Source organism: Manihot esculenta, chromosome 8 (genome assembly GCF_001659605.2).
Source record: "Manihot esculenta cultivar AM560-2 chromosome 8, M.esculenta_v8, whole genome shotgun sequence".
Taxonomy (NCBI): Eukaryota; Viridiplantae; Streptophyta; class Magnoliopsida; order Malpighiales; family Euphorbiaceae; genus Manihot; species Manihot esculenta.
Window position 1 is genome coordinate 41,412,209 of NC_035168.2, and position 15,338 is coordinate 41,427,546.

The 15,338-nt window shown below is 37.0% G+C and overlaps 1 protein-coding gene across 4 annotated transcripts; it reads left to right on the top strand.

The window, feature by feature from the left end:
• Positions 1 to 1,020: 1,020 nt before the first annotated feature.
• On the top strand, positions 1,021 to 15,338 carry LOC110621665 (regulatory-associated protein of TOR 1). 4 transcript variants are annotated; one of them, XM_021765934.2, is made up of 23 exons: positions 1,023 to 1,787; positions 3,509 to 3,611; positions 4,001 to 4,083; positions 4,164 to 4,322; positions 4,408 to 4,524; positions 4,673 to 4,830; positions 7,054 to 7,208; positions 7,326 to 7,470; positions 7,581 to 7,659; positions 7,782 to 7,883; positions 8,108 to 8,191; positions 8,310 to 8,420; positions 9,023 to 9,376; positions 9,470 to 9,659; positions 10,334 to 10,930; positions 11,136 to 11,465; positions 11,577 to 11,700; positions 12,009 to 12,133; positions 12,236 to 12,381; positions 12,483 to 12,584; positions 13,951 to 14,036; positions 14,285 to 14,366; positions 14,469 to 15,338. In XM_021765934.2, the coding sequence occupies exons 1-23, from the start codon at positions 1,488 to 1,490 to the stop codon at positions 14,805 to 14,807; spliced, it is 4,071 nt and encodes a 1,356-aa protein (XP_021621626.1). In that variant the 5' UTR covers positions 1,023 to 1,487; the 3' UTR covers positions 14,808 to 15,338. The 4 variants fall into 4 exon arrangements, with proteins under 4 accessions (XP_043814617.1, XP_021621626.1, XP_043814618.1 ...); XM_021765935.2 differs by lacking the exon at positions 3,509 to 3,611 and having other exon boundaries at positions 1,669 to 1,787; XM_043958682.1 differs by lacking the exons at positions 13,951 to 14,036; positions 14,285 to 14,366 and having other exon boundaries at positions 1,021 to 1,787.

The window sequence follows — 15,338 nt, forward strand, 5'->3', positions numbered from 1 at the left end:
ATGAATAAAGAGAATTCAATACATTTTTTGGCAACGGAACTAAATGATGTGGCCAAAATGGAGCTATGATGTGATTAGTCAATCCTACAAGAAAGAGAACGTGAGGTGGTTAGTGCCTACGACAGCCATTCCGACGCTCAAGTTAGTAAACTGAAGAATAGGGTAAGTATAAAGAATTATTTAGAACTCAAGAGTAGTTGTATAAGAGAATGCAGTACCTTTGATTCTGTGGCTATTGGTTTTTATATTGTAAGAAAATGAAGTTAATTATAGTATTTTCTGAAAATTTGACTGGTGTCGGCTAATTGATAAAAGATTTTACTGGTTAAGTGATTAGTGATCCCGTGATTATAAGCATAACGAGGATCCGCTGAATTGTTTCTACTAACAGTTATTTTATATAAAAACTCGACTTATTCAGGGGAGAGCGAGTTTTGGTGAAGATCCGAATGCTATGGTGTCTAAGTCTTCCTTTCCACGAGTGGGACCGCACATTAATTTATTAGGTTTCTTGCTTAAATGACCCTATTTTATGGTGATAGCTCATGACTTATGGACGATTATTATATTATATTAGGAAGAGAATGAGTATTTAAAAAAATATTTGCAGAAAGAAAAATAGTTATTTATCACTATAATATTAAAAGAAGAGAAAAGCTTCTTTTATAGAATTTTTTTTATATTTTATTTATTATTGTTTAGAAATATTATTATATTTATAAATAGTATTGATTTATTATTATTATTATTTTAAAATATTATTATATTTATAAATAATATTAATAGAATTATTTTTTTAGTTTTTATTTAAAATTAATTTTGTAAGTTTATTAAAAATAAATAATTTTATAATGAATAAAGATAGGTCGAAAAAAATTCGTAAAATAAAAAAGTTCAACAATGGGTTAAATGGCAATAAGGAAAGAAAATTAATAAAAGAGAGCAAAAGAGGAAACAGGTTAATCGGCAAAGACAGGTCACTGCCACTGAGCCACATGAGCATTTAAAAAAGAAAAACAGAGACACTTACTTTAATCCTCTCTTTCACTGGACAAAATCCTAATTTTAACGCCCTTCTTTTTCTCTTTTCGTTGTGCCGCCACTGTTCTATGCGCCTCCATCATCATCACCATCCTCCTCTTCCTCCTCCTCCTACTTATCCTCGCCGACAGCTAGGGTTTCCGGGGTTTTCCCTCACTTTTCGAACTGGATTCTCTCTCCTTTATCAGGCGAATCTCTATGTGCCGTTGGTTCAGCGGTTTTGTTGATTAGGCTTTGGTGTATCGGGCCTCTTTCTTCCCCACGTATCATCTATCTTACTCGATCCCAAAGCGCATCAGACTTCAATTCCAAACCTAGGGTTTACTGCTCCATTTCATTTGGCATGCTTTCTCAATTAGGGCAGCGTTGATTTCGTACTTGCTTTGGTTTGATTGTCGTTGTATATTATTTATTTTTTACAATTTTTTTGGGTTTTGGGAATTTGGATGGCATTGGGGGATTTGATGGCGTCTCGGTTTTCGCAAACTTCGGTGGCTGTGATTTCCAATCACTATGATGACTACGCTCCTAGTCATGGCGAGGACGCTGGAGATTCCGCCTCGCTGAGGAGAGATTCGGAGACTGCTAGCAGTAGTTATGGCAACGCTGCAGTCACCGCAACAAGTATGGCCTATTTGCCCCAGACTGTCGTGCTCTGTGAGCTTCGCCATGACGCATTTGAAGCTTCCATACCCACTGGCCCATCTGACAGTGGCCTTGTATCCAAATGGCGTCCTAAGGACAGAGTAAGCCATGAGTTACACTACATATCCCCTTGATATTGTCATGTTTGTTTTTGTTAATTGAATGAATAAGTTTATACTTCCGTTTTGGGGATTTCTTTGGTAGTCAATTTTGAACTCGTGAATTTATCACGTAAAGTCATTCCAATGAGGTTCACTTCAATTCAAATGATTTTAAATGCAACAACTATCTACCCAAACAATGAAATGGCTATAGTCAAATGGTTTTGATCCTTGGTTATTATTTTAAGCCCTTAGGAAATTCGGTGCCTTCCAATGAGGTTATTTTTTGGCATTTTTATTAGTGAGCATCCTGCACCCCTTACCTAATTTAGTTGTGCTTGGACTTAGATCAACCTCATTGTTGATAAGCAGCGCCTTGCTGTATATAGGGAGGATCCTTATCGCGAGTAATATGAGCTTGGTAGTGGTTATGCTATATCTTGTATGAAATTAAATGCATGAGAGTTAGATTTGCTGAAGTTGAACAAATATTATAGAAGTAGAGGGGGGAAGGATAAAGCATGAAGGAATTGTGAGTTTTCCAAATTGTGGAGTACAGTAAGGTTAGGGCATTAAAACTCTGCCATCTTCACGAATCACGATCTAATTTTATTATGAGTTGTGACATTTAGCTTTTGACAAAAAATGGTTTATCCTTGGAACAGATTGTGCCTGCAATCTGGATTATTTTCCAATTGGATTTGCCTTGGTTATTCATTTCCTTTACACATTAGAGTCCATTGGTATCTGCTGAGAAATTGGAAAAGCCAAGGAAAAAGTGCCCTTATACAGGAAATGTTCCCTTGTGATAATGGTTGAAGCTCTCGGATACAGCCTTAACAAGTACACATGAATAAAAAAATTCCGTATTGTCACCTAAAGTACTTGGTTGTTTACCATTATAAACAGGAAGAATGATGATTTCCTTATTATCAATCTATAGTGCTTGATTGCTTATTGTCATAAACAGGAATGATGATGCCTAGAAGGAGCGAACCTTCATAATATATGGAGGATAGACTAATGATCAATAATACAGTTGTTGTTTTCTGGGAAATGGTAGATACTACAATTGCAAGTGAACAGCTGAACATAGGGACAGTGAGGGTTCACCTAATTTTTTTCCATATGCTTAGGTTTATAGAGTTTCCCAGAAGACAGTAACGCACCAATGAATCTGAAAAACCTAGATGATGGTATATTGTTGACTTGCAATTTGACAGCTTCAGCTTAACAGCTTGATAGGAGGATAGTGTAATGTGACGTAGTTGATGTCTTGAACCTTTGACCCTTCTATATTAACTGGGATTTGTTGCATTGTTTCTCTTGATTTGAAACTTTTGACTTTTGGAATTAAGAAAAATTTCAGTAACCTTGAGAGAGAAGGGGTGGGTGATGTGGGGGGTGTGAAGATTGAAGCTGATAGTGGTAATCTGGGTTGGCACATGCTAATGCCTCTATGTTAAGCACCTCAAATCATCTGAGGAACTTCATTTGTTTGCTTGGATATGTTTTCTTTTGTTGATGAAGTTTTGTACATGAATTTAGTTATTTTGCTCTGTCATGCTTCATGCTTTGTCTTGACTTGATATTTACTTATGGTCATGTCTAAATTGGTTTATAGACATTGCAATTTGTTGGTGCTTTTCCACAAGTGCTATGCTTGAACTTGCATGTTTACATGTATTGATGTTGGGTTTAACTCTGAACTTCCTGCGCAGATGAAGACGGGATATGTAGCGCTAGTTTTATGTTTGAACATCAGTGTTGATCCACCTGATGTCATAAAGATATCACCTTGTGCCAGAATGGAGTGCTGGATAGGTGCTTCTTTGAACTGCTGATTCTCTCCTTGGACTTCTTATATACTTGCCATCTCTTCCATTGCCTCTCCACCCCATGTAGTTGTACTTTCCAATTCAAATTTATTTTGAATTGAAGATGTCATTTACATAGTTTCTAGAATTGTTTTAGGAGATCACTTTTCTCTGTTTCTGTTGTTTTGGTGATTTCTGTAACGTGTAAAGGGAAGGAAAATTTAAGAATTTTAATTCAATTTTTACATTGGCTATCAAGTTTGATTTAATCTACTTTTTCTGTTAATCTTCTTAGTGAACTAGTTGAGCCTAAAAAAATACATTCATTTTCTGAAGTTCTTTTCGTAGTTAGAATAAATAAGCTTTTGGAGGTTGTAACTTTTTCCTCTTGCCCAGATCCATTTTCAATGGCACCTCAAAAAGCTCTTGAAACAATTGGGAAAACCTTAAGTGTGCAGTATGAAAGGTGGCAACCTAAGGTGAGGATATCTTTGTCATGCACTTATTTGAAAATATGTTGTGGCTGCCCTTTTCAATATACCTTGTCATTTTGGTGCAGGCTCGTTATAAAGTTCAACTTGATCCTACTGTGGATGAAGTTAAGAAACTTTGTAATACATGTCGAAGATATGCCAAGTCTGAGAGAGTTCTTTTTCACTATAATGGACATGGTGTTCCAAAGCCAACTGCCAATGGTGAAATTTGGCTGTTCAATAAGGTATTTTTTCTTTTACTTATCCAGTACTTGTGCGGTAGTATTTTTCACGTGCTTAAACTTTGTCTCTGGCTGTAATTCGTATCAGAGCTACACACAGTATATACCTTTGCCAATCAGTGATCTTGATTCCTGGTTGAAGACACCATCAATCTATGTTTTTGACTGCTCTGCTGCTGGGATGATTGTCAATGCCTTTTTAGAGGTATTCAGCAATTTTTCAAACCACTAATTTTGTTATCATGGTGACCGTTCGTCCTTGGGATGTTGATTTTTGATGATACTGTTTCTGTTGTATTACTCTTTCAGTTGGTATGACTTCTAATGTCATTGTTGGATTATTCTTTTGCTAGCTTCATGACTGGAACTCTTCTAGCTCTTCTGGATCTATGAAGGACTGTATTTTGCTTGCAGCCTGTGAGGCACATGAGACTCTTCCTCAAAGTGCAGAATTTCCTGCTGATGTGTTTACTTCTTGCCTCACTACACCTATCAAGATGGCATTGAGATGGTGAAACATGTCTCTTTTTTCCTAATTTTAATTTTGAAAAATACATCAACCCTCCTTTCCTCTTCAGAATATCATTTTTGGCATGATTATTGTAGTTATTTGCTTCTTTGACATAACCTATATTATGAGTCTTGCATTTTAGTATGTTAGTTTTGGAACTATATGTTCAGGGAGTTAATGATGTGTTTATTGGTAAAACCGAGTTAATTGTGAATGTATAGTTGGTGTGCAATACTTTGGGGAAATTCTTTGTTGACAAGGCATGCGACTTATTTGAGACTTGTTTTCATAGGTCTTGTTTAAACTTTAAACACTGTTTTCTTGCTAACTCATGAATATGTACCAATTATATCAGGAAAAAGGTCTTTCCTCTTGAATTAGTTCTACGGGTGAATGGTGAATGGGTTTTCACACGAGTTTTAAGTTGAAATCTTATTCAAGTCAATTGAGGTTGGCTATCTAAATCCTGTTTATTCATTTCATCTGTTCAAATCTTGATTAGAAAATGTAGCTCTAATATCCTTTTGTGTGCTATATGAGGTTTGGCAACAGTTGAAACTTATTGTCCACATTAGCACTTTGATTTGGGATATTTTAGGTAATTGTAATGATAACGGCAGACAGTATGATTAAAAGAAAAAAAAACTTAACTGATTCATGATTTAATGCCCAGGAGGTTAAAGTATGATGTTTAGGAGTGAAATTTTGCAATAATGCCCTTATCTGAATAACTCTCTTAATTATGTTTTGTGGTACTTCTGATGGATGTTTTTTTGTCAGAATGCTACTTGTAGCAAATTATGTATGTTTTGTTACTTCATTATGTGAAAAGCTAGTTGTTCTATACATATAACTCAAAAATTGCACCTAGATTAAGTCTATTGCAAACTCCAAGAAGTCTATGTGTCTTTTTTCCGCTGATAAGGTGTATGTTCTTGTGGTTTCTACTTTGGAGGGGATGGAGTAGAAACCAAGGTTGATGGGTGCCAACCAATTGGTTTGGCCTGTTATTCATATTGTGTTACTAGATATTGTTATTTTCTGCATCAAATGTGCACCATGAATTTGTTATAGCTACCCTGCCCTTCTTTTATCATCCTAGGCAGCTTGGTCAGGGTCTTGGTTCATTGGGTGTACCTCACTACATAACAGCCACCCCACTATGTTGTCTTTTATCTTTTATCTTTTTTTTTTTTCTTTTTTCTTTGAATATGTACAAGTCTGCCTTTATATTTTTATGTTAGCTTGGGTGTTATTCAGGATTTCTGATCTACTTATAATCATCCTAGGCTGGGTGTATACATGAGGCATTACAATTTTTTACTTTTGCCTTGTACTTTACCTTTTGCTACTTGCTTTGCCTTCCAAAGCTTGAAGCAATAGGTTGATTTCTTGTCCTTTCCATGAATGCATGGTATCCATTAGCAAGTGTAGAATTCAATTAAAGTGTGGAGAAAATTACTATTCCCCTTTTGTAAAATGGTGATGGCTGATTCTCCTTTTGGTCATGCCTATTTGAGGGTTATGGTATAACTTACAAGGTATGCTTTGAAAATCTACATAAGGAGTGTTTTTTTCTCCCTTCAAACTTGAGGAATTTATGTTTGTAGCTATTGGGACGAATGAATCCTTTCTGCCTGCTCTTTGATATGCATAAATTTGCTTACTGGATCCCATTGTACGCCTGGGCATTGTGCCATTGAAGACATAAATTATTGCAAGTCTTTACCATTCATCTGTTGGTAAGAGAAGAAAGGCAAGCACATAATTTACAGAGAAGTAATTCTCGCCTTGCATTATTGTTGCCTATAAACAGATTCACCCATAGTTTCTTGGAGTTGCTGAGTTGGTTGTTGTCAGATGGTGTGGACATTGCAACTGTAAGTTTACATGTAAAAGTATTCTCACTTTCTTTACCATAGGATATTGAATCTCCGAATGTAGCCATCATTTAGGTTAACTGATCTGGGATGCATTGCCAATGTATGTCTTGCTGCCTGTTTTGCTGTTCATGGGTTGATTTGGTGAACACATGCTAGTCTGGTATAATTTTCCTGTGTTCTTTGACTGCTGCTTGCTTTATTCTGTTTTCCATATTGAGTTGACTTGATAATATATTTTTATATGGTATTTGTTTTCTGTATTATGTTCATTGAAAATCGATTCTTCATTTGTCATGCTTCATGCTTGCTAATTTTTTGTTATTTGTTCCGAGTTCTCCAGGTTCTGCAAACGCTCATTATTACATGAGTCTGTTGACTATTCATTAATAGATAAGATTCCTGGTCGGCAAAATGATCGTAAAACACTGCTAGGAGAATTGAATTGGATCTTTACTGCAGTGACGGACACAATTGCCTGGAATGTCCTTCCTCATGGTAATTTCTTTTAAATAATTGCTTTCTTTGGTCTTTCACAGGCACTTGCTTTGAGTTGTTTTTTTTTTAAATTTTTTAATTTTTTGTTATAATCAATACTTGGGTTTTCCTGTGCAGATCTTTTCCAGAGATTGTTCAGACAAGATCTATTAGTTGCCAGCTTGTTCAGAAATTTTTTATTGGCCGAGAGGATTATGCGTTCTGCAAATTGTTCCCCAATTTCTCACCCAATGTTGCCACCAACTCATCAGCATCATATGTGGTACTAGAAAAGACATTGGTTGAGCAAATTCTGTTGTGCTAATAAATTTATCCATAATTCTAGTTTCTATTTGTAAATTCATTTCACTGTCTTATTTATTCTCACTGCAGGGATGCATGGGACATGGCTGCTGAGATTTGCCTCTCTCAGCTTCCATCTTTGGTTGAGGATCCTAATGCGGAGTTCCAGGTGGGTAAACAGATTTTGATGTAATTATTGCAAGCATATTGGTTTTGGAAAAATGATGGTTCTGTTCTCTTGGCTTGTACCCATTTATTGTCTGTTTGTAATATCTATTTGTTTTGTTTCAGCCAAGTCCTTTTTTCACAGAACAACTGATGGCTTTTGAGGTTTGGTTGGATCATGGATCTGAAGATAAGAAGCCACCAGAGCAGTTGCCTATTGTTCTTCAGGTTTTCCTTTCTTTTTTTTTTTTCCCCCTTTCCCTCCATGTTATTTCTGACTTACTATTTGCTTTTCCTTTCTACATTATGGGTTTGCGTGATCATTGGAAGTTAATAGTTTAGGATGCATTATTTAAGTGGTTTTTACTTTAAGCTATAGCTTTCCCTAGAACCTTCTCTTTTATTTTTAGGCATTTCCATTTTGTGTTTAATTCTTTCAAGATTAATGTCAGGTTCTGCTTAGTCAATGCCATCGGTTTAAAGCACTGGTGCTTCTTGGGAGATTCCTTGATATGGGATCCTGGGCTGTAGACCTGGTGTGTGCTTGTCAATCTTCTCTCTGTTGCTGTACTTTTTTCCTTTGCTGAAATATAAGCTTCTTATTTCTAGTCTATGATATCACATTTTAATTTGAAGTTCCTGTGGGTCTTGTAGGCATTATCTGTTGGAATTTTTCCATATGTTTTGAAGCTGTTGCAAACAACAACACCTGAACTAAGGCAAATTCTTGTATTCATATGGACAAAAATTCTAGCACTTGATAAGGTATATAGCAAAGTGATTTTCAACTAGAATACAATTATTTTTCTAGTTCATATTTATCAATAAGTGGTCCCTTGTGCTATTTTGCTTTGTAGTTAATCTTGTTGCAAAATCTGGTAGTTTACCCAAGTTTCTGGTTTTTCAATCAACAATAAATTTCACTAGAACGTTCAAGCATGTAAGGTTTGCAAAATTTCTCAAGAGCATAATGATTTGCACAAGCTTGTATCATGGTGAATTGAAGGAAGGATTTTTCTCCATGAGTTTTGACAAAATAAAGTAAATTCATATGAAAGTGAATATGTGCCTGTGTTGAGAGAGGGAGGGAGGGAGGGAGGGAGAGAGAATACATATTTGTTTCAAGTTTACCTCTTTTGTCCCCCTCATGACATGACCACCAATAGAGAGAATATGTGTGGGCTCTGGACAGATGATGAAAATTTGTAAGAGGTTATCACCATGGGTTTTGTTACCTACTCATCTAACAAGTTATGCATAAATGTTATCAGTTTTGTATGTTGATGCTACATTTGTTTCAAGTTTACCTCTTTTGTCCCCCTTATGACATGACCATCGGTTAAGAATCTCTATCTTGTGGTTCACAGTCGTGCCAGGTTGATCTTGTTAAGGATGGGGGACATGCATATTTTATCAGGTTCCTTGATAGCTTGGAAGCATATCCAGAACAGCGAGCAATGGCTGCATTTGTTTTGGCTGTAATTGTTGATGGGCACAGAAAGGGTCAAGAAGCATGCATTGAAGCTGGTCTGGTCCATGTGTGCTTGAAGCACCTTCAGGGTTCAATGCCAAATGATGGGCAACATGAGCCTTTATTTCTTCAGTGGCTTTGCCTTTGCCTGGGAAAGTTGTGGGAGGATTTCACAGAGGCTCAAATTTTAGGTTTACAGGCAGATGCACCAGCAATATACGCTCCTCTACTCTCTGAGCCCCAACCTGAGGTTTTATTTCTTTTACAATTATGTTGCCACATAGTGATCATATTTATGTTCGCATTGTTATATCACTTAATTATGGGACTTATTTTATTCCAGGTTAGGGCTTCTGCTGTCTTTGCATTGGGTACCTTACTTGATGTTGGAGATGATGCATGCAGAGATGCTGTTGCAGCTGATGATGAATGTGATGATGACGATAAATTTAGAGCTGAATCCAGCATTATTAGAAGCCTATTGAGTGTTGTTTCGGATGGAAGCCCACTTGTTAGGGCAGAGGTTGCTGTAGGTAAGCAACAGTTATCAAATTTATTTTCTTGTGCTTGGATTTTAATCACTTCCTAGTTTTCTGTTTGTTGTAATTATTTAGATATTTCAATGTTGCTGGTTAAAATATTGGCCTTTCCAGCTTTTCTAAGTATTTAGCAACAACTTTCCCACCTTACAAAGCCCTCTTTTTTACTTTCTTTCCATGCAACATAGAAAAAGATATGGGCGCTAAAATTACTGACATTCTTTTTTTGGTGCACGAGTTTGTACCTACTGAAGCAGGCTAACTTAGAATTTGTTGTTATTTGAGCTTGCCGGTACCACTGGTGCTTTCCATGACAGGATAAGCTCATTGTCTTAGCCAGCCAGCCTAAGAATGTTTGAAAGTCTGGAGCTAGGCTGCAGGTTGTGGTCACTAACTGTTACTGGTAACCTGATGGACATAGAACTGCTGTGTTGCCTAACATTGGAAATGTTCTATATTTGTCTGGACCTTTGTTTCTTTTTTTTTTCTCCTCAAAAAAATGCTTTATGAGAACCTTTTTCTCTTTTCAAGTTTACTTTGTTTCTCTCACATCAGGATAATGGAGAGGATACGGGTGTGTTCAATGAGGGATACCTTCTCCAAGTCTCTTTTTGGTTTAATTTTTACAAATTTGAATCTCACTTGAGCTTAATTTCATTGCCTGACAGCCTTAGCACGGTTTGCATTTGGCCATAAGCAGCACCTCAAGTCAATTGCTGCTGCATATTGGAAACCCCAGTCGAATTCTCTACTAAATTCTTTACCTTCTTTGGCCCATATAAAGGGTACCCCACACCAGTATATGGCACATACAAGTATTCTTTCATCTCAAATTGGTCCTTTGACGAGAGTTGGAAATGACAACCAATCAGTGTGTCGAGATGGAAGGGTCTCCACTAGTAGTCCTCTTACTACGTCTGGAATTCTGCATGGATCGCCTTTATCTGATGATTCATCACAACATTCTGATTCTGGTATGTTGCATGATGTTGTCAGTAATGGGGTTGTCCACCATTCAAGGCCAAAACCATTGGATAATGCAATGTATTCACAATGTGTACTGGCTATGTGTACACTGGCTAAGGATCCTTCTCCACGCATTGCAAACCTTGGTCGGAGGGTACTGTCAATTATTGGGATTGAACAAGTGGTGACAAAACCTGTTAATAGCAGTGGTATTCGTCGGCCTGCTGAATCTACATCATCTCCAACTCCGAGTCTAGCAGGATTAGCTCGTTCATCATCATGGTTTGACATGAATGCAGGTAACTCCAATTTTTCTCCCCATTTTTGTATCACATCATTTCTATTATGTTGAATGTGTGTGAACAGAATCTTGGCAAACCATTGTTTCTGCTTTATGTTTTGCCTTCCAAATGATGCTTGTTTCCCTTAACATTTGTTTATTTTTTTTGCATATCCTCATAATATCAGCTTTTTTAATCTTTTCTTTTGGCCTGTCAATGCCAGGTCATCTGCCTTTGACATTCAGAACTCCTCCTGTCAGTCCTCCTCGACCAAGTTACTTAACAGGAATGCGGAGAGTCTGTTCTTTAGAATTCAGGCCTCACCTGATGAATTCTCCAGATTCAGGATTAGCTGATCCTCTTTTAGGTTCTTCTGGATCTTCCAGTGGTTCAGAACGAAGTTTACTTCCACAATCAACTATCTATAATTGGAGTTGTGGTCATTTCTCAAAGCCACTTCTTACCACGGCAGATTATGCTGAAGAAATGTTGGTTAAAAGAGAGGGGAGGGAAAAGCTTGCAGTGGAGCAAATTGCCAAGTGTCAACACTCATGTGTGTTTTTTTTGTTTTAAGTCGCTTCTTATATTTATTTTCATTGAGTTCTGGTGCTAATTTTGGCATGTACTAATGGTATTTATTTATTTCTTTCTTTTTATTGGCTAGCTATTAGCAGGTTAAATAATCAAATTGCTGGCTGGGACACAAAGTTTGAAACAGGAACAAAGGCAGCCTTGTTGCACCCTTTCTATCCTATTGTCGTTGCTGCAGATGAAAATGAGCGGATAAAGTATGCCAATTTTATATCACTGACATCTTCTACTTTTCTTTTGACCTATGATAGTTGGTTCGACATACTGTATGTGGCCACAAAAGTAAAATATTGCATGATGCCATGATAGTTTGGTTGTGGTTTTTTGTCTGATAATTTCTCAGGTGACAATGTTTTTCTAATTTTTTTTTTTTGGCGTTTGGTATGTTAATTATATTACTTTTTAGCATGTTGCTTTGTGTTTAATTAGGAATTCAAAGTTTAAGGGATTTATAATGGAGTCTGTCATAATTGTTTTTGTTTTTTTTTGGCTTCTTTCATCTCAGGATATGGAATTATGAGGATGCAGCCCTTCTCAATGGATTTGATAATCATGATTTTCCTGACAAAGGAATTTCTAAGCTATGCCTTGTAAATGAGCTTGATGACAGTTTGCTTCTTGTTGCTTCATGTAATAAGTCATTTCTTTGTATAGTTAGTTTCTAGGTTCTGAGATTGATTTATCAGATTGTAAGATTTTTCAAATCATCCTTTTACTATGGCAATTTGATAGGTGATGGAAATATTCGGATTTGGAAAGATTTTACAGTCAAGGGTAAACAAAAACTGGTCACTGCATTTTCTTCTATCCAGGGTCACAAACCGGGTGCACGGAGTTTGAGTGCTGTTGTAGATTGGCAACAGCAATCTGGATATCTGGTACATGCTTAGGTTAATCAATATTGCTGCAAGTTCTTTTATGCTCCACTCTGGTGTTTGAAATGCTCTCATGCATATTTATGCTTTTGACACCTTGCCAGTATGCTTCTGGGGAGATATCTTCCATCATGCTTTGGGACCTTGATAAAGAGCAACTGCTTAATTCTATTCCATCGTCATCAGACTGCAGCATCTCATCATTAGTGAGTTTCTTTTCCTCCTTTTTTTGTCATTTCTTGGCATTTCCTAAAGTTAATGTCAATCCTTTGCTGTGTTCAAATATCTGGATACATCGAGAATTTGCTGGAGATTGCAAATATGGAAAAAATGGGATGGTTTTATTTGAAATGCTTTATGTAGGATGTGCTTGTTTGTGGATAAGATATGATTCTTTTCATGATCCTATGTCATTTTGTTGACTGTAGACTTCTTGTCTATGCTTGGTAATGCCCCTTTTTGCATTCTTTGTATGAAACACGATTTGTTAAGAAAAGGATCTCAATTTAATTGGAAATGCTTGGAACAAAGCTGATGCTGAGACGGTGCATAATACTGTTTGCATCTTTTTCCTTCGGGCATGGACTTGGAAAACGAGAGCAAGGAACACCAGCTGCGGTGGGTTGGGCTACAGTTTAGTTACTGTTAGGAGTGTGTGAGATAATAGAGTTATATATGGGATATGATGTAGAATCCTATTTGGGATTACCTTTTGATATGGATAAAGTCCTATTTGACTAGGGCTTTGCCATTTTATTAGGAGATATAGGGTGTTCGAACCATAACACCTGGATTATTTGGATAGATTGAAATATTTTACTGACCGAATCAAGACTGTGGTCCGAACTGCTAATGGGGTTCAGGCCCTTGAGACTCAAGACCTGAAACTACTGGTTTGAGCATGAACTTTTATGGATTTACGTCAGTGCAACTTGTGGGGCTTAAAATTACCTTCCGTCTCTCTCTGTGTAGCCATGATTGCTTCAACGTTCAGACAGTTAAAGCTGTCTTACATATTCTTGTTATTGATGAATTTCTGGAACTTGCTAATTTTGAGGGATTTTCTTCATCTAAATGTACTTGTTGCCAGATCTGTTCAGGACTTCAAAGCTTGTGGAAAAATTGTAAAGCAATTGTTCCAAATCTTTATATTATGCTTCTTTTACATATTGTCTTCATCAAGGAAGACATTCTTTAATGTTACTTGCTGATATTGCGATATGTGATCTATTTTGTACAGTTGTGAGACAGAACTAAACTTGGATATTTAGTTGTCATTATTCTTGGAATGACTGAATGAGAAGAATCATATTTGATTCCTGTCTACATTTGGTTGAACCCACACTTAACAGAAAGTCATCAAGCGAATGTGTAGTGTCATTTTTAGAATTTATGTACCCTACTGGATCCTTGGCTTCTAGTTTTTATGTGGGATAATATGTTATCATATTTCGTGTTTCTATTACATATCTGTTGTGTTATTTTTTAGCTCAGTTTTTGCATATATCTGCTGTTATTTATAGTTAATTCTGCATTTTGTTGATGGTGCTTTTTTACATTGGCCTGGTGTAGTCTGCTTCTCAAGTTCATGGGGGTCAATTTGCGGCAGGTTTTGTGGATGGTTCTGTTAGGCTCTATGACGTCCGGACCCCTGAAATGTAAGCACCTCACATAAGGTTTTCCTCTGGCATGATGCAAATTTCGAGTGCTAATGATGTTTTCGTATGCTTATACTGTTACTGAGCTTATTTTCAAGATTCAAGTTCAAAGATAATGTTTTCTGGATTTTTGTATGAATACTGATTCTTGATTCAATAGATTACTTTAACTTTTTTGGCACTTGTTAGTTGCATTGTCTCTTGTTTTTCCTGGTGTTTAATTTTGCAATGCCCTTCATAATTCCTAGGCTTGTGTGTGCTAAACGTCCGCATACAAGAGTGGAAAGAGTGGTGGGGATTGGCTTTCAACCTGGTCTTGATTCTGGGAAGGTAAGATGCAGAATGAGTGAGATATACACAATGTTCAAATGACTCATTGATGTGGATCCTGGCTTGACTATTAATAATTTTTGTTCAAATATCTTCTTTCAGTTTGTCAGTGCGTCTCAGGCTGGTGATATTGAGTTCCTGGATATCAGAAATCCCAGGGATACATACCTCACAATTAATGCGCACAGGGGCTCACTTACAGCTTTAGCTGTTCATAGGCATGCCCCTATCATTGCCAGTGGCTCAGCAAAACAGATTATTAAAGTATTCAGCCTGGAGGGTGAAGTACTGGGCACCATTCGGTATTACTCGACTTTCATGGCCCAGACTATAGGTCCTGTGAGCTGTCTCACCTTCCATCCATACCAAGTATTGCTTGCTGCTGGGGCTGCAGATGCTTGTGTTTCTATTTACACTGATGACAATGCTCAAGCAAGATGAGTGCATATTCTTTACTGGTGTGTTTGGGGTCACCTTGATGAGCAGCACAAGGGAATGGTCTTGCTATGGTCGCTGATGCAGTTTTCTAAGTGCAATTGCTCATGAGATTTGATAATCCATGGAACCGATCCTGCTTGGCTGGAACCTGGGTTTGGCTCGGATTTCTGAAATTGTATGCTACATATTCATTAGCCTCCACTGTAGAGGGTCAATCAAGATGGGAAGAAAATCCTGCATATTCGTTGGAGGCTTTGGCAAATAATTGTTATAGGAGTAAATTTGTGTAAATAGCTTATTTTGTCTTCTCTTTGCATCTTTTCCTTCTTCGTGTGTTCATTGATCTGTGCAGCCCCCTCCCCTTGTTCATTGTAAAATCATAATTTAAGCGTTGGAGGGAGATGTTGATGTGGATTCCAACCCCATGAATTTCGGGGAATTCAACGTGTTAAGTCCCTGATTATGTTAAAGGTTCAGTGGTCTAAACCCAACTTTCCCACCAGGAATTAAAAAAAAGGATTCGATTTTATTGAA